We start from the raw sequence: 20,557 nt of genomic DNA on the forward strand, positions 1-20,557 counted from the left end.
CCCCGGGTGCAGAATGTGTCCCCAGGACCGAAGCGTTATAACAGCCGACTTTACGTGTCTGTGAGTCACAGTGTGGACCTGGCTGATAGTGTGATTTCGTACCCCGACGGCGTAGCTCGCCATACATGCCGTCAATCCCTGGCTGCTTGGCCGTGACTAATTAGTTCAGGCCGATATACCCACAGTTCTACTGACGGTGGCGTAAACAATTATCATCATGTAAACATACAAAAAACACAAATTACAATAAGAAAAACACATGGTCCGTATTTGACTATGAACATCGGTAATCGTTCAACTCAACTGTTTCACAGTGTTGAAAATAGTAGTATCATAGTGACTGTCATAACGGACAGATGGCGCACAAAATCAATGGCAACACACTCATACGTTCACGGCGGTATGCGACAATTCAACATCAATGCAAAGGTAGATATTGATCAGCACACTGTCTATGCTCCAACATTCAACAAAAATACCAATGTAATAAACCTAATGTAAACGCCCTATCAAAAAACATCCAACAGATACGTATTAATAACCATGTATTAGTTATTGATCTACGACCCGACTATTTTATTCTCTGTTCATGATGTACGTATGTATTCATAACGTAACGTGCTCGTGTGTGCGGCCAACCTGTCGGTGCACATGGTGTGCTGGCAGTACCACGAGAAGGCTGTTTTAAGTGGTATTTGGTGAATATTTAAAGTTAAATGAACTCTAATACGTATCCAGTCCCTAATGTTAGTCTAATGAACCAATTAAAACTGCATAGATTTGAGTGATCAGCATTTTATTGCATAAGCCCCGTTTCATATAACGATTTTCGCGACATTCATCAGTCCCATTCTTTAACACAGACTTTGGGAAATCGTAGTGCGTAGGTCGCTTTATCACTGGCAGTCGCTCACTTGCTTTTTGTCAGTGATCAACCGCCAAGCACGGTCAAACTTTTGAGGGAGACGTTGCTACTTGAAATGTAACTAAAATCAGCTTGGCTCTCTGGTAACGAGTATTCAACCCTCAAAGATATCATAAACCTGCGTCCGTGAAGGCCGCCAGCGGGATTAGTAAACAAATAAACCGTAATGTCGGTGTTAAATCAAAATTGACTTTAAACATTCCATTTACGTAATAAAACCAATCCCTCTTGGAACTTTATTAGCCTAGTTATTTAGGTTGCGGTCCAAGGTATTGGGTTTTACTGCTGAACACATAATCAATGCACTCGATAGCAACAGCAGGGTTAAGACAAAAGTTAAGACAGACCTGCTGTAAACCTGTCTTAGGTATGGAAGGTTTGCTCGTGGCCAGCCGACGTGGCACAAAGACGAATACACTATGAGCATGCACCGCAGTCCCCCTGTTCCTAGGAATGAGGTCTTCCTTTTGTACGCGGAACGACTACTAACACGGGATGTGTGTCCCAAGTTTGTGCGGCAGTAAAATAGTATAAGTGTATGTTCCTTAGATTTGCCATTTCTGAGTCTTCTTCTGTCTGCGGGGCATCTGATGCGTATGCATCTGCGTGTTTGCGCACGTAGAATATCATCTGTAGAATTGATTTAATACATGGTGAAAGTTCACTAATTAAAACCAAATCTCAGAAGAAAAACATCACTTATATGAGGTTCGCTGTTCAATTCGCAATGGGATACAGTGCGTGAAAGCAGTAATGGCATGATACTGTTACTGCTGTAAGATGACGTAGAGACCATATATCGGTAAATGGTCTCTGGATGACGTAAGACCCTACGCAATCACTCAAACTTCGTTTTTCTCGATGCTGCCCTTGTTCTTTAGTTAACCTGGGTCTTGAACGCTACTCCAACTTTACGACCTCGTTTAAGAGAATGGCGCCGCTCTATGCTCAATAACTGGTTGTAAAACTGTATATTCAGCCGGGGGCACTCCTCAATTGGATGCCAACTGTGACAGGGCAGTATGAAGACATCTGGCGGTGTCAGCGGTCCGGTTGTTCTGTGTGTCTCCTTGACTCGCTGTGAGACGACATATTCATATGCAGTGCCGATTGTGATGTGTGTGAATGGCAGAAGTGTCATAAATGTATAAGCTTGAGTACTAATACTACTATCTGTATAGCTTCTGTGGTATGTGCCAGGATCACAGTCAGAATGTAGCCTGATTTCAGCCAAGTAACAACCGTTTGTGACAGTTTTTGAACGTTCAGAGTTGAAAGTGGCTTAATAAACCCCTATCAACTCTGATAAACAAAAGCAAATTAATAAATAGGTAACACAACAATGGCTCTTCTTTAATCGAAACCTCGCACTCATTGTTTGTTTTGTTTGTTTATTTGTTTGTTTGTTTGTTGTTTAACGCCACACTCAGCAGTATTCCAGCTATATGACGGCCTACTGTAATATCGGATATCGTTCTTGGGCTCGTCTCACAATGTAATCATAGAGCTAAGAATGTTATAACTCGCATACCTTAACATAGATTTAGCACGTAGTTTCAGGATGGAACGTGGCCTTGCATTGTACATTATTGCCTCCAGAAAGATGTTGGTTTCAATGAGGGTGTTGTTCAGTCCATCAATGAGGGTGTTGTTCAGTCCACAACTGTTAACCGCAGCTGTGTCGTGGGTCTTAATGAAGCAGAAATACCCTGACACCTGTCAAGTTGTCATAAAAGGAGCAACATGTATTGTGCATACACGTGTCTTCAAAGGACATCGATTACGTTTTGTACGGTAAATCGAAAGACACCTATATTCGCGCGGTTCATTGAATTCACTACTACTAATGCCACATGACAAGACAACCCGGGGAAGACAACTTTGCAGGATTATAAAATCTGGAAAAAGATTGAGATTCTTTAGTGTTTGAGCATACACGGTCACCATTCGCAAGTACCTACTATTGACTGTTGAGCGGCATTCTACTTCGTGGGAGACTGGCGGAAGGATTAATCCATGGTCGATTAGTTAATCCCAGGATCGCTTCCAGGGCATTATGACATTTATCCTTTGGTTGTATTGCCATACACGCTCAGCTGGCGAATACATATAGACATGGTCTTCTGTACACGATATCATCTGAAACAGATAGCAGAGGTGTTGCTCGACATCAACTGTGAATATTTGAAGACATAATAAGAGCTCAGAAAGGTGTGCCGAACATATGCCAACCCTTCACCCTCTAGTGAAGACGTCGGGAAGGCCGCAGCTTGCATCTCTACGTGTCATGACGGACCTGATGATGAGTGAGTGTGACATCGTACCCTGGCTGCGTTGATCGTCACTAACAGTGGTGGTTGTAGGCACAATCCGACCCTGCAGAGATGTTGTCACTCCATCATATAGCGACATGCCCGACTGTGATGTGTACGAGGAAACATGACACGAAAATGCCTCTTGAACAAGCATCTCACTCTGTAATTTTTTTTAGAAAATATATCATTCTGGCAACCACCTTTGATTATTTGTTTTTCCCTTTACACATTGTGATAAGGAAGAAAATAGTTTCTTGAAATACAAGTGTTAATACATCATAAGCTAATTGCACACAAATGATAAGATCTTACTGGGTTCAAATTTTAGGGCTTTCGGAACCTTAGGCGCTTGTTGTTGCTGTACCCTTATATGGCAATGTTTAAAAGTACATGGACGAAAAGAAACTCTTTATAATCAGCGAATCAGCTAAAACAGGAAAACGTTAGGAGATCCCGAAGAACATATATTTTAGTTGTGGGCGTACAATATAATATACACATTTCTGACAATACGCTTTTGTTTAAGAAATATGTTATCGCCATGTAAGATTCCTGTCTACCCGTGTATGCTAACATAGTGAGCTGATTACAATCTCATGCATCGTTCATAGCTGCCTTATTAACAACGTTGTCGAAGTCGTTATATGCGCCGGAGGAATTACAAGCGCCGTGGGTTATGATTAGCCGGCTATAATTAATTAATAGCCAGTGTTCTGAGTCACCGGAATGTTGTTGGTCCCTGGAAACCTCTGATCTATGAAGGTGACTGTTCACGTCTTAGTCAGATAGCCATCTGTGCAACAGGGTGGTAGGTCTGTTTAATTCAGCATGTACGGTCCATACTGAACAAAAGCTCTCCCCCATGGAACATTTAACTTGATGGGTGTACTAAATCCACAGAGTAAACCTTTCATCTCGTCAGTAGTGGGGAATGTATAATGAAATTAAAGATAGATGTCAAATGTTTCTCGCTTTCGGTTATGAGGTGCACAGCTTTCATTTAGATCGCAGCTGAATGTTTTGGAGCGAGATGGGGGCTGACCTCCACGGACCAGAAATTAAGACCACAGACCTATAGCTGCGCAGAACAGGCTTGAATAGTCTGTTTATAAGCCAGGGTTGAGGTTTATAACACGTCTCTCCGACAAGGGCTTCACAGCCGCATGGGGGGCAGGGGTGGCCCAGTCGTCTTAGGCGCCGCGATTCGCTGTGCAGAGTTGTTCCCTTGGGCGCGCCAGAAACCTATGATTGTGGGTTCGAATCCCGGTTCGCCCCGATTATATTTCTACGTTTGTCAGCACCATACCCGTGCTCGATCCCCCACATGTGTAGGATGTGTGAAGCCCATTTCTGGTGTTTCCCGTCGTGATGTTGCTGGAATATTGCTAAAAGCCGTGAAAGATCATACTCACTCACTGGGAACTTATTCTGCCCCGGAATAGCCACGAAATAGTCACAGGCCGGTAGCAAACTAGGGCCAGACAGACCATGCTGTGGTCGAGAGCTGGAGCAACGATCCACGTGGGCTGGATGCGTGATGCGCTCAGCGGAAACGCTTGGATACCGTCCGATTCTCATTTCAGTTGGCTTGAAATCCCGGGCTGATTTCTGGAAGCCACAGGGGGTATGGGTTGTGTCCTTTGGGCGCGCCAGGAACCTATGGTCATGGGGTCGAATCCCGGTTGGCCCCGATTATGTTTCCAGGTTTGTCAGCACCATACCCGAGCTCGTGTGTTTCACCGAAGTGGTAAACGTCTGGGACCTGCATCACCCCGGGCTTTCTCACACATTAAGCTGACACGCAGTGATATAACTGGAATAATGTTAAAAGCGGCGTTAAACACAACTCACTCACTCACTCACTCACTCACTCTGGAAGCCATAGACGGATGGGTAGATCCGATTTCAGTTTTACTTGAGATATGACCAAAGGTAACAAGCAATGTATGCAAATCACTATTCATACATATAACACCAACAAGGTGGGATCCGAGGTCGTGCTGGTTGTAAGGTGTTTATGTAGTCGTGCAAACAATCTGGGTGTACTTTCGGTAATACTATAAAACATGCTATGAGATGTCTGATTTATCCTTGAGGCATAGAGAACTACTACATGTCATTTTAATTTAGATAACTTTTAAGACGGGTGAGATTGTTTTCCGGACAATTAAAACACCTTTGTTTGGCTCGCGTGGCGCAAGAAGGTAACATCGATTAGACGGGTTAGTCTACTCTATGAAATAGGGGTGTCACGTTTATCTATTATATAGGGTGGTCGACATACAAATCTCGGTGGACTTCGTTAAAAAAATATGACGCATGCATTTTGGGGGCGGGTTGATTTGGTTTGAGTTGATTTACCACGCCGACATTATTGCCTTTGAAACGGAGCTGGCAAGGTCACGGCCGGTTGATCAGAGCAGTACGTATTTTGACAAGAGGCGAGTTTGCTATGTCTATTAGCTGTATGTCGGGGTTTGTTTGGCCGGTCCAGCACACAAACACAACCACGAATCGTGACTACAGCCACTCTCAGGCGGTTTCCACATGTTGTAACGAGGGATGTTTGAATCATAGGAAACCCTGTGGTAATGCCCAGTGTCCCGACATACTCCTGAGTCACGAGAGCGTGAGGCTGTATTAACATACATTATACTGCTTTCACGATGGGATACCTGTGTTTGATTGAGTGGAACGATTGCGGGCAAGATGGGATATACCATAATAGGTGTATTGTGTACGTCTGAGAGGCTGGTCACGACAGATGACGCAAGGAAGTCAACACATCTCCATCGACTGCTGGGGGAGGCAGACCTTGAAAGAAGTATATATCTTGAAAAATAAAAGTTAGAAAATTGAAGGTTTGAGATACGAAGTTGAATTTGAAAATGTAAGGTTCTAAGCGACTTTTCATCATGCAAAATTGTATTTTCTAAATATGCTAAACTTCCAACATGCTTTGTTCAAAATTTGTTGAACTCATATCTTGAGAATTCAATTTTGTATATTTATTAAGTGTGTAAGACGTCCATTTCTGTTATTCTGTGTTCGATACGTATATTTTCAACGGTTCTCATAGACCTCCGTCATCTATTACTCGCAAGGTTTATTCAGGAAAGACGAAGATCTTTAGTTCATATGTTTATAGAGCCGTGAATTTGATACTGGTAGTGTTGAGTGTGTAGTGGATCTGTTTGTATAGTCTCCGGTTTCAGAACTAATAGTTATTTGGAGGATTTAAATCGGAAAGTGTATTGTCAACATGAAACTGGCGCGTAGAAGGCTCACTTGGCGAGGTACCTTGTTGAAGTGTTTTTAAAACATTACAGAGCGTGTACTGTTACTTACAAGTGAGGCAACTATGCTTGTTGTAAGAGGTAACTAATGGTGTCGGGTGATTAAGCATCGCTGACATAGTTGATGCATATCATCATATCCCAATTTCGTGGATCGATGATCATGATATCTATCACTGGGTGGTCTGGTCCAGACTCTCTTATTTACAGACCGCCGTCATTCAGCTGGAATACTGATGTATAGTGCCTGCGAAATAGTGCGATATATCTGCACATTTTATTTTAGGCGTATGTAGGTTTAGCTTATACATACATACAAATTTGATACGTCGAGTGTGTGACGACCTGGCGAGCAGGCGACATACACGGCCACAATTACTAGACTGTGACAACCACAATAGGAAGCGCTGGCAATCTCTACCAACTCCTCAGCATCTTCGGATAAATCGTGACTGTGGAAATTTTATGCAGATCTCAGTGGCAAAAAATGTTATATCCATTCTTCCGTATCTGATTTCAGAAGTACATTCTCCAGTAGACGCTTCTTTTGTGTAGGTCTTTGTTCAACATTCCCTTGTTGGGTGTGTAAATATGGGCCTACCATTGAAGGTACAAACAATTCAGAGTAATATGATAAAAAGTATTTTACCTTGCGTGAACGTGTGGGATTTTTCATTGGTTGTGTATATTTAGTGTAGTAAAAATTATATTTATTGGATGACAAGTTTTTTCCAATCATTGTGGTATTTTTCCGCCAAATCACTTGTGCAAAGGTTACCAAATATGGCCTAACAACTGTTTGTCATTGTTTGCATAATCCTTGAGGAGGTATGCATTTGCGTTGAGGGTATTTCTGCCCTGATTAAAAAAAAGATACCCTGCCCTCGGTCCAGGAAACATCTAGTGTTTATTACCTACAAACTGGTTTCCCTGTTGGCCAGATTATATTACTACCTGGTGGGTCACTGAATATATGTTTGCCTTTCACTTGTAGCTTAACACATATTTGATCAAACAACTTGGCTTCAATGCCTTTGCTTTGCACACATCTGCAATGATAACTTTTGCTGATGAGCAGGGCTTACAATCATAGGGCTGTCTTATTGGTGGGGGTATTGTAGGGGTACCTTGACCTATAGGACATCTTCCTACAGATGGGGGAGGGGTGCCCAGTGGACTGAGAGGACCCCATAACCTGCTGATCATGGTTCCAATTCCATTCCTGCTCTGTCAGGATCTTTGGTGTGCGGCAATCTACGTTTCTGCACACATCACATTCAAGACACTTTCAATGATTTAACTGAATATTTGTCAAAAAGGTTAATCACAAATAATTCTCGCGTGTTTGTGGACGATTTAGTTTTTGAAGTATAATCTGCTTGTAGAAAAAGCTAAAGGAATTGTCTTTTGTGAGGAAACAGTATTATTGTCTTTTGGGAGAAAACAGTATTATTGTCTTGTCTGAGGAAACAGTTTTATTGTCTTGTCTAAGGAAACAGTATTGCCTTGTCTGAGGAAACAGTATTGTCTCGCCTGGGGAAACAGTATTTTTGCCTTGTCAGAGGAAACAGTATTGCCTTGTCTGAGGAAACAGTATTATTGTCTTGTCTGAGGAAACAGTATTGTCTTGCCTGAGGAAACAGTATTATTGCCTTGTCAGAGGAAACAGTATTGTCTTGTCTGAGGAAACAGTATTGTCTTGTCTGAGGAAACAGTATTATTGTCTTGTCTGAGGAAACAGTATTATTGTCTTGTCTGAGGAAACAGTATAATGGTCTTGTCTGAGGAAACAGTATTATTGCCTTGTCAGAGGAAACAGTATTATTGCCTTGTCAGAGGAAACAGTATTGTCTTGTCTGAGGAAACAGTATAATGGTCTTGTCAGAGGAAACAGTATTGTCTTGTCTGAGGAAACAGTATTATTGTCTTGTCAGAGGAAACAGTATTGTCTTGTCTGAGGAAACAGTATTTTTGTCTTGTCTGAGGAAACAGTATAATGGTCTTGTCTGAGGAAACAGTATTTTTGCCTTGTCAGAGGAAACAGTATTGCCTTGTCTGAGGAAACAGTATTATTGTCTTGTCAGAGGAAACAGTATTGTCTTGTCTGAGGAAACAGTATTATTGTCTTGTCTGAGGAAACAGTATTGTCTTGTCTGAGGAAACAGTATAATGGTCTTGTCTGAGGAAACAGTATTATTGCCTTGTCAGAGGAAACAGTATTATTTTGTCTGAGGAAACAAAATTGTCTTGTCTGAGGAAACAGTATTATTGTCTTCTCTGAGGAAACAGTATTGTCTTGTCTGAGGAAACAGTATTGTCTTGTCTGAGGAAACAGTATTATTGTCTTCTCTGAGGAAACAGTATTATTGTCTTGTCTGTGGAAACAGTATTTTTCCCTTGTCTGAGGAAACAGTATTGTCCTGTGATGGTTGTAGCCCATGATGTGGACTATACTTTTGAAAGTGACCAGTATTATTTTGTTTGGTGTAAGAGTTGACCTGTTCTGTCTGACCTCAAGTTTTCTGAACAACCTGTCATGAGTAGTCCCTGCCAGTGGTGTTTATGATGTAGCCTGTCCTCTACTTAAAACCAACATGATGAATGTCCTGGAACAATGCATCCATGCTGACTGTACATCATGTGGACTGTTACATCTGTTGAATCATGCTCCCCATGCAAACACAGGCCCTGTGTGTGATGTAACAAACACCAGCTGATAGAGGTGCGACCCCTTTGTCTCCCACAGGAAGACATTATTCTGCTTTATGATAAATAGTGTTGTTGAGCCAGTGTGCTGGGAATATAGTAGTCAGTAGTTGCCGATAAGCCCATGGGCCTGTCTTTCTGGCTGACACAAACGTCATGTTAAGTGCTATCTTGTTGGATCAGTTTCCATGGTGAAAGCGTACATGAGGTAATTCCCTCCCAGCATGCTTGTGCCATGTTACTAAACCCTATCCGTCATGATGACAGTCACCTGCAAGATAATGTGTTTGGGGCTATGTTGGGATTTTATTGACCCATTACAAGGGAGGAACACACTAAGTACATGTCTCACCAGTAATTTATTGAAGTTGTTATCAGACAAAGGTAATGGGAAAATGTTGTTTGTGTGGTTAATACTCCATAATATTATGTTTTAAGGCATAGTCAAGAGACAACTGATGGGTTTGGTTCCCTTGACCAGGTAAATGTGGAGTTTTATCCCATGGCTAGATACATAAATGTGGAGTTTTTATCCTATGGCTAGATAGATAAATGTGGAGTTTTTATCCTATGGCTAGATAGATAAATGTGGAGTTTCACACTTCTCACTGACTTTACTTTACAATACCCCAAATATTAAAGCAACCGTTTTCACTTCCTGTACTGGGTCCAGGCCAAGTGGCAGGAGCAGCTGTTCTGTTCTTATTGTTGCTGGTCCTCATTTTTCCGTTCTCTGTTCCTAATGCTCCTGTTCTTGTTCCAGGCCAAGCGGCGGGAGCAGGTGTTCAATGCCCAGAAGGAGCTGGAGGCGAAGCTGCGGAAGGAGGAGGATGAGATGTTCCGCAGCTTCCATTCCGTGCGGAAACAGGAATCAGAGAAGATCTCCGAGGAGATAAACAAGGAATGGGAGGTACGCCTTAAGGAGCTGACGGAAAAGTTTGACAAGCAGATGGAGGGGAAGAGGAAGAAGATGAAGGATAATGAGAAGAAGGTGAGAAAAAGGGGAAGGAGTATTTCACTGCTGGCTGATGGCACGAAGTCTCCAACTCTCCAGTCTGCCCTTCTTTGTGTTACCCTTCAATAGTTACACGTGAAAACCTTGTCATAATGTGACTGCAAACTTCATGAAAAAATGTGTAGAAAACATTTAGTTATCCACCATGTCATGTTAATGACTCCTTGCGGGCACGTGCAAGTGCATGTGACTCCCCATCTGTCCAGAGCATGGTGTATTTGAGGAGTCTTCCAGCTACCAGGTTAAGTGTGTTCTTGATAACACCTGACTCTCAAATAGCGCAGCACCTACTCATGCCAGGAGTGGGCTACAGTAGCCAATAATTCATATTACAATGATCAAAGGGCAATATCAAGTTTGCAGCAGGAGAAATATGATTCGTAAATCATGTTGACTGTCTACCCTTAGGCCTTAGCTGCAATAAATCATTTAGATGTGAAACACATCATGTGAATATAAGTTTCCAACAATTTGCTGATCCTTCATTATTCAAACAATGACAACACACAGGATGTCTATAAAGATCTATGATTTGCATGCTGATGTTTAAAAACAGAGCTTGAAATTAAGGATTAATATGTCCTATTCATAATGTTGACAAATGTTGTTGGGTGTTTCTTGAATAGAGAGGGGCGGTCGGGTAGCCTAGTGGTTAAAGCGTTCGCTTGTCCCGCCGAAGACCCGGGTTCGATTCCCGACATGGGTACAATGTGTGAAGCCCATTTCAGGTGTCCCCCGCCGTGATATTGCTGGGATATTGCTAAATGCGGCGTAAAACCATACACACTCACACACTCTTGAATAGAGTACTGTACCACCAAACCCCATAGACCCCCCTCCATTACTAACACTACTCCTAGGAAATAGGGAAGGTAATTAGATGTAATGCACTTGAAACTGAAAGTCTCAGTGCCAGATAATGGGAGAGCTTTGTGTCTGTTATTCATGATTGGTTCTGTAGTTATACACTAAAGCATTTCTACAACCTATCAGCTTCTTAGGTTACATCTCTGTAATCAGATCCTTAATATATGCATGCATATGATTGTAACAGAAGGGATCTGTACCTCTATACATACATCTTGCTGACTATGTTGACCTCAGTTTGGCTGGAAATGGAAACATGTCAAGTATTTTAAGTTTAAAATAGATTATCACAAATCTTCAAGATGCACACATGTGTCTTGAACAGACGATAAACTTGTGCAGACAGGTCCTCACCAACATGTTTGCGTTAACAAGACTAATGTTTGGTTTGCTGGGATTATGAAGATTATTATGCAAGGGTCTCACATAGTTTCTTAAGCTTGAAAATTCAGATCTTTAGAGTTTTGTCACTCAGCTTGCCAAAGGGAGACAACTTTGGAAGAATTATTTCAGAGTGATCTCCCTTTTGCAAATTCAAAAGATCATTTTGATCAGACCTTTGATGTGTATGGTAATGACATTATGGACTTCAAGCTCTGCTTGTCAGAGGGAAATTATATTTTCATCTGGTAATATATTTCTATGGTCCATAAATATAGCAAAATATTTTTCTTACCTTTTTACTTTGAAAAGGATTGAGTAATTCTTAAGGTAATCACTCCCTTCAGACAGTTAGGGTAATGAGTCATCCCAGCTTGGTGTAAACAGGGATTTAGATGTAGAAGCACATTGAGCATGGGTGTCAGTGTCTGGCTATTATTTATTTGTTGGAGTTTGAGCCCTGCTCACATGACTCATGGGCTGCTTGTCCAGCTCTTCCAGTCAAGGATGACTTCATTTAATGTGCTTGCGTATGGCTAATAGTTCTGGAGGGTTATTTGGTTTTTCAGGATAATGTGTTTAAATAATTTATACCTCATAGCAATCCTTAGCAAGATGAAAGCATGTGGTATATGTTTTATGTGTACTGTATTAATATGAAGGAACTTGTGAATAAAACAAACACTGTTACAGTAGTGTAATTACTATCATGTAAAGAAGTCCAGACATTATCCAAATATGCCAGTGTGGTATTGGCAGTACCTGGCTATAGAGGGATGCCTCCTACAGTGTGAGTGGGTACCAGTGACCCAGTTGTCTAGGGTGCTGCAATTCAGAGTTGTGTCCCTTAGTCATGTCAGGATCCTTTGCTTGTTGGTATGAATCAAGGATCACCCTGATTATGATCCTTGATTAGTCAGGATCAGAGCCAAACTCGTGATCACCAAAGTTGGAAATGTCAAAGACCTGCATCACTTCAGGCTTGCCTCTCAGGATGATAGAACTAAAATACTGCTGAAATCAGTGTTAAACCACAACTTGATCACCCTAAAATTAGGAATCTGTTTAAATTTTTTTACACCTGTCATGATATATCTGATGTCTCCACTGTTCACTGATGCAGATTTTGATCTCAAGATATATACACAACCTATATGAAATCTGTTTGTCACAGCTAATGACAGTCCAGTTCGAGAATGAGAAGAACGTCCTTCAGAAGACTATGACAATGAAGAGGGAGAAGAAGAAGAAGACGATGACCTTGAGGCTGAGGGAGAAGGAACAGAGTACGACCTCTGACCTGGTCAAACGACAGAGCGTACAGATGCTGAGTCTTCTGGCAGCCAAGCAGGAGGAGATGAAGCAGGAGCTGGTGGTGGAGCTGCAGAATGACCTGGAGATCCTTCAGGTGAGGGAGGGGGACCTTCATGGGAGTCTGTGAGTAGTCGCGGCAGAATGACCTGGAGATCCTTCAGGTGAGGGAGGGGGACCTTCATGGGAGTCTGTGAGTAGTCGCGGCAGAATGACCTGGAGATCCTTCAGGTGAGGGAGGGGGACCTTCATGGGAGTCTGTGAGTAGTCGCGGCAGAATGACCTGGAGGTCCTTCAGGTGAGGGAGGGGGTCCTTCATGGGAGTCTGTGAGTAGTCGCGGCAGAATGACCTGGTGATCCTTCAGGTGAGGGAGGGCGACCTTCATGGGAGTCTGTGAGTAGTCGCGGCAGAATGACCTGGAGATCCTTCAGGTGAGGGAGGGGGACCTTCATGGGAGTCTGTGAGTAGTCGCGGCAGAATGACCTGGTGATCCTTCAGGTGAGGGAGGGGGTCCTTCATGGGAGTCTGTGAGTAGTCGCGGCAGAATGACCTGGTGATCCTTCAGGTGAGGGAGGGGGACCTTCATGGGAGTCTGTGAGTAGTCGCGGCAGAATGACCTGGTGATCCTTCAGGTGAGGGAGGGGGACCTTCATGGGAGTCTGTGAGTAGTCGCGGCAGAATGACCTGCAGATCCTTCAGGTGAGGGAGGGGGACCTTCATGGGAGTCTGTGAGTAGTCGCGGCAGAATGACCTGGTGATCCTTCAGGTGAGGGAGGGGGACCTTCATGGGAGTCTGTGAGTAGTCGCGGCAGAATGACCTGCAGATCCTTCAGGTGAGGGAGGGGGACCTTCATGGGAGTCTGTGAGTAGTCGCGGCAGAATGACCTGCAGATCCTTCAGGTGAGGGAGGGGGACCTTCATGGGAGTCTGTTAGTAGTCGCGGCAGAAATGACAGGGATTATGTTCCAGTTCAACCTTTTTATTACTTTGTTTTTTAATTATATGTTGTAAGTTGATATGAAAGAATGAAATGAGTGAAGTTGTTCTGAGAAAAGTCGGAGTGTTTCTTTCATTCTCCTATTGATCTCCATTTCCATTAACACTATGAGGAATGGAGCCAACAACAAAATTACCATGACAGTTGCAACCCCAGCTTTTTGGAAAACACATATGGACCCCAATCATATAAAACCCACTAAATACCCTCTATGGTTGTTTTACCATCCTTCCTGTACAAAGTCTGGAGTCCAGCAGTCGTGCAGCTCATGATCATGTTGCTGTTTACAGACTGAAGAGTCGGCAGGGCAGGTGTCCGAGCCCCCAGTGGAGGAGATCATGGAGGTGCTGCAGACTCCCACAGTCTTCGAACCACCCTCACCCAAACCACCGCGCTGTCGGAAGAGGGACCTCTACAGTGACGTTAGCGTCTTCAGCGACATTGATGAACAAGTGATTGAGGTGAGCTGAACCTCTCACCCCCATGGCACAAATATAATTAGGTTAAATAATTAGGTTACGATGTACAGCAGGTGTCAAATTGACCATCAAGTGTTGTAGGTTACCATTACTACATGCAGGTGACAACATGGGGTTGGCCTTGACAACATTTAGCTGAGTATGGTCTGGTGATCATGACAACATGTGGGTGATCATGACAACATGTGGGTGATCATGACAACATGGAGTGATCATGACAACATGGGGGTGATCATGAAAACATGGGGGTGATCATGACAACATGTGGGTGATCATGACAACATGTGGGTGATCATGACAACATGGAGTGATCATGACAACATGGGGGTGATCATGACAACATGGGGGTGATCATGACAACATGGGGGTGATCATGACAGTATGGGGGTGATCATGACAACATTGGGTTGATCATGACAACATGTGGGTGATCATAATGTTGGTGATCATGACATGTGGGTGATCATGACAACATGTGGGTGATCATGAAAACATGGGGGTGATAATGACAACATGGGGGTGATCATGACAACATGGGGGTGATCATGACAACATGGGGGTGATCGCGACAACATGGGGATGATCATAATGTTGGTGATCATGACAACATGGGGGTGATCATGACAACATATGCGTGATCAAGATAACATGAGGATGATCCTAATGTGGGTGATCATGACAAGATGGGGGTGATCATGACAACATGGGGGTGATCATGACAACATGTTGGTGATCATGACAACATGGGGGTGATCATGACAACATGTTGGTGATCATGACAACATGTTGGTGATCATGACAACACAGGGGTGATCATGACAACATGGGGTGATCATGACAACATGGGGTGATCATGACAACATGGGGGTAATCATGACAACATGGGGGTGATCATGACAACATGTTGGTGATCATGACAACACAGGGGTGATCATGAGAACATGGGGGTGAACATGAGAACATGGGAGTGATCATGACAACATGGGGGTGATCATGACAACACAGGGGTGATCATGACAACACAGATGATCATGACAACATGTGGGTGATCATGACAACATGGGGATGATCATGACAACATGGGGGTGATCATGACAACATGGGGGTGATCATAATGTGGGTGATCATGACAACCTGGGGGTGATCATGACATCATGTGGGTGATCATGACAACATGTTGGTGATCATGACAACACAGGGGTGATCATGACAACATGGGGTGATCATGACAACATGGGGTGATCATAATGTGGGTGATCATGACAACATGGGGGTGATCATAATGTTTGTGATCATGACATGTGGGTGATCATGACAACATGTGGGTGATCATGACAACATGGGGTGATCATGACAACATGGTTGATGATCATGACAACATGGGGTGATCATGACAACATTAGGGTGATCATAATGTGATCATGACAACATGGGGGTGATCATAATGTGGGTGATCATGACAACAGGGGGTGATCATTACAACATGTGGGTGATCATGACAACATGGGGGTGATCATGACAACATGGGGTGATCATGACAACACGGGGGTGATCATGACAACACAGGGGTGATCATGACAACATGTGGGTGATCATGACAACATGGGGGTGATCATGACAACATGGGGATGATCATGACAACATGGGGGTGATCATGACAACATGGGGATGATCATGACATGGGGGTGATCATGACAACATGGGGGTGATCATGACAACATGGGGGTGATCATGACAACATGTTGGTGATCATGACAACACAGGGGTGATCATGACAATTTGGGGTGATCATGACAACATGGGGTGATCATAATGTGGGTGATCATGACAACATGTGGGTGATCATAATGTGGGTGATCATGACAACATGGGGTTGATCATGACAACGTGGAGGTGATCATAATGTTGGTGATCATGACATGGGGTGATCATGACAACATGGGGTGATCATGACAACATGGGGGTGATCATGACAACATGGGGGTGATCATAATGTTGTGATCATGACAACATGGGGGTGATCATGACAACATATGGGTGATCATGACAACATGGGGATGACCATGACAACATGGGGGTGATCATGACAACATGGGGATGATCATGACATGGGGGTGATCATGACAACATGGGGGTGATCATGACAACATGGGGGTGATCATGACAACATGGGGGTGATCATGACAACATGGGGGTGATCATGACAACATGGGGGTGATCATGACAACACAGGGGTGAGCATGACAACATGGGGTGATCATGACAACATGGGGTGATCATAATGTGGGTGATCATGACAACATGAGGATGATCATAATGTGGGTAATCATGACAACATGGGGTTGATCATGACAACATGGAGGTGATCATAATGTTGGTGATCATGACATGGGGTGATCATGACAACATGGGGTGATCATGACAACATGGGGGTGATCATGACAACATGGGGGTGATCATAATGTTGTGATCATGACAACATGGGGGTGATCATGACAACATATGGGTGATCATGACAACATGGGGGTGATCATAATGCGGGTGATCATGACAACGTGGGGGTGATCATAATGTGGGTGATCATGACAACATGGGGGTGATCATAATGTGGGTGATCATGACAACATGGGGGTGATCATGACAACATGGGGGTGATCATGACAACATGGGGGTGATCATGACAACATCGGGTGATCATGACAACATGTTGGTGATCATGACAACATGGGGGCGACCTCGAGAACATGGGGGTGATTGTGATAACATGTGGGAGGCAATGACACGTGGAAACCTCAGGGTTCTGACTAAGACTTTCCTTGGTGTAATGAGCTGAAACAAAATGCAACTGCATGGATATAGTTGAAACATTTAACAGAGTAAATCCATGATTCTAAAATAGAATAAAGCAGAACTAAAAAACACTGAAGCAGTAGGTTCAGTGTACTGCCCAGTATCTGGGCACCCCCGACAGGGCAGGGGTTAGGACCAGAGTGACACATCCATCAACCCTATTGTCACATACTGGTCACACGGTTGTACTTGGCCACCAGTGTCTATTGCCTGCAGTGGTCAGGAACACACCTGTCAAGACAACTGATCAGTCGGCATCCGATCAATAACTCGATAATGATCTTTGCCAATAAATCATTGATTGTCTGACAGTGTAATTAACACTGACGACCATTTAGCTGTTTGTAATATTGATTATACAATGACATTTATGGTGAAACCCTGTTGTCACTCTCGAGTTATTGACATGATCCCTGTAAAGGTGATTGCACGATTACACTGAGTATTAAGGAGAGACACAATATTTGTAGGTAATTTGAATTATGTTTTTGTTGAAGATGGGGATTTCATTCACATACAAACACCCTGTCACTCATTACTGTTGCCCTGTTTTACTATGTGATAAACAAAGGCTACACTTTATCATCATCATCATCATCATCATCATATAGCTCTAGTAAGTGTATAGTGAGTCATTAGTTGGGAGTCTTCACTGTAGCATCAAAAGTAATATGCTTTTCCCCTTAACAAATAATTCAACTGTTAAAAAAGCATTAGCTTATGAATAGTGTACACCACAGACTAGCATCACATACACAATCAGTGTTGATAACGCCTGTCGCCAGGAATAGAATTAACCAGAGCAGAACCATGTCACAACAGCACCATTCTAGAGGAGTTCTAAACATAGCCTGCACACTCCCCAATCTCAGCAGGTCTCTGTACGGCTGGGTTAGTTTGGTTAAACACCACTGCACATCTTGTAGTCTTTCATCACAGACTGTCTGGGGAATTAAACCACTGATTTGCCATGGGCGACTTAAATAATGCTAAATCAGCACATTCTGTCACACCTCAACAAACTTGGCTTTCTGTGGAGATAATTAATGATTGTTCTTGGTTAGATGACAAGGGCGGATGGGGTAACACAATGAGTTTCCATGCTTGAGATGTAGTTGACTTTGTTGATTTTCTTGTTGATACAAATGATGATCACTAAGGAAACAGAACAATTGAGAAAATTTCATATGTGAAATTTCTAATTACTAGGTGTAATTATGCTTATCTTGACTGTTGTGTGGTGCATTTTTCTAATATGGAGATTGATAAGATCTGCAGCATATCAGTTTTAATGTTGTGATTTGTGGTTTCTGATATATATAGATCTATATAAGTGCTATAATGAATAAATTATTAGAATTTCATTCAAATGTTTAAAACATATTAGGCAGTGTATTTTATTTTTAAAAACAAACTATTGAAGGCATCTCTGTCCATTAACTGTCAATGGATCGGACTCCCATGAAGCATGCATGTCTCGTAGGACTAGGTATGTGGTGTACTTCATCAAGAAGCAGGGAACACAGTGATTTGTTGTCTCTAGGTATAGTCTGGAAGGTAATTTAAGGTACCGACGTTTACTACAATATCTGAAAAACTATCGGACCTACTCCAGTCAAAGTTAGTATGAGGTTATTAAACAGTCATACATAACTGGATATTACATTTAAAGACAATCGGTGCATGAATAAAAAATCTGTCTATTTAGCGATCACTATATTTCATCAACAACCAGACCTGTTCGTCACGGGTGGAACGAGCATTCATTGAAACACGGGAATCACGCACACACGAATACAGTGTTAGTGTTGGGCGTCTCAACGTGCGTGATTCCCGTGCACCCTTTCGAGTTGAGTTGATTGGTTCAACTGTGTCATATGGCCCTGTGACGCAGGGGTAGCATTATGCAGATGGCTGTTTCAATGAATGCTGGAATGCTTCAATTGTGACTGAAGTTTGTGTGAATGATGTATAGATCTAACTAAGTTACTTCCTACTTTGCAATGAACATGATGTTGAAGGAAATAAAACCTAATAATTTTCATGCATACTTTTATTTGTTGAAAGTTGGTACTGGCCAAAATTTTGGGGGACTGGTAATTTTTAGAGTTGCCAGTCCACAAAGACTGGCAGTTTCAAAAGCCAGCGGGAACACTGTTGATCCCCGGTCGTGTCATACAAAAAAACATTTACAGATCATACTTGTTGTTACCCTGCCTAGCGTGCGGCATTAAGGGGCTAAAACAAGGACTGGTCAGCTCAGTGTCAGTATACTGTGTCTGAGTGGGGTATTCATGTTAAACTGCAGCATGGCATCTCAGGCTAGCACTATAAAATTGGAATTAGTCTGGACTAGTACACGCAGCCACACACAGGGAATACTATCTTGCAGCTCCTGAATCATGTACCACGATACATCTACCATGTACCACTTCCTCCCTGCAGGTGGCCGAAGGTGAGCAGCTGACCTACACTGACCTGGTCAAGGAGCTGACAGAAAACCTGATGTCGGACCTGGAGAAAGCCAGGTGAGCTACAGCTACAAGACACACGGCTATTTGTAGTTTGATGTTGTGTGGTCAGTAGTTGTCGAAAATAACAGGGAGGGGATCACAAAGTTCATGGCAGGTTCAGGGGAAAGTCTTGAACAAGGAAACACAATTTGGGGGAGTCTGATGAACATTGGCAATTATTTCAAAACTGAATAATAAATTTGTATGATATAAGTGATTACATGCTACTTGGGCAATTTCACTTACTTGGAAGGTTGCTGTAGAAATAAAGGACATTTAGGAAGGTTAAAGAAGAAAGGCATCTTGCAGTAAAAGGCGACTATGCTTGTTGTAAGAGGCAACTAATGGGATCGGGTGGTCAGGCTTGCTGACCTGGTTGATGTATGTCATCGTATCCCAGTTGCATGGATCGATGCTCATGATGTCAATCACTGGATTGTCTGGTCCAGACAACATTATTTACAGACCACTGTCATCAAGCTGGAATATTGCTAAGTGCAGTGTTAAACAACAAACAAACAAACAAACATCAAGACGGAGGCCCAGGCTCAAATCCCCATAAGGTTACACTGACTGAAACCCATTCTTCTTGTCCCAGCTAAGATATTCCTGGTTCAGTGCTAATAACTGACCCACTCTATACATGTTGCATGGTGTATCTCTGTGGTTCACCACATGCATGTGGTTGAGACATGTGCTTGTTGTCTGTCAGAGCCATCTACCGCTGGATCACAGTGAAGGACCTCAATGTGATGGAGTTTGACGAGACGATCGAGGAGGACACGCCTATGGGACTACTGAGGGGCATTAAGTTCGGCACAGAAACCTACCACGTGCTGTTCATGAGACTGTGCAGGTAGGACATGTTATAACCACTGCCTGCCTTGCGACAGTGGTTTGG

At 43.0% G+C, this 20,557-nt stretch overlaps 1 protein-coding gene across 1 annotated transcript in view; it reads left to right on the plus strand.

Annotated features, from left to right (window-relative positions):
* Window positions 1-20,557, plus strand: part of LOC124113088 (hillarin-like) — a 49,152-nt gene that overhangs the window by 23,177 nt on the left and 5,418 nt on the right. Inside the window, exons 3-7 of the mRNA XM_046473342.2 lie at window positions 10,006-10,233; window positions 12,680-12,913; window positions 14,105-14,275; window positions 19,589-19,671; window positions 20,369-20,512. Coding sequence (XP_046329298.1) covers window positions 10,006-10,233; window positions 12,680-12,913; window positions 14,105-14,275; window positions 19,589-19,671; window positions 20,369-20,512 — 860 coding nt within the window. The remainder of the gene's footprint in view (window positions 1-10,005; window positions 10,234-12,679; window positions 12,914-14,104; window positions 14,276-19,588; window positions 19,672-20,368; window positions 20,513-20,557) is intronic.

The sequence above is a fragment of the Haliotis rufescens genome, unplaced genomic scaffold, assembly GCF_023055435.1.
Source record: "Haliotis rufescens isolate VD_foot unplaced genomic scaffold, xgHalRufe1.0.p SCAF_2, whole genome shotgun sequence".
Classification (NCBI taxonomy): domain Eukaryota; kingdom Metazoa; phylum Mollusca; class Gastropoda; order Lepetellida; family Haliotidae; genus Haliotis; species Haliotis rufescens.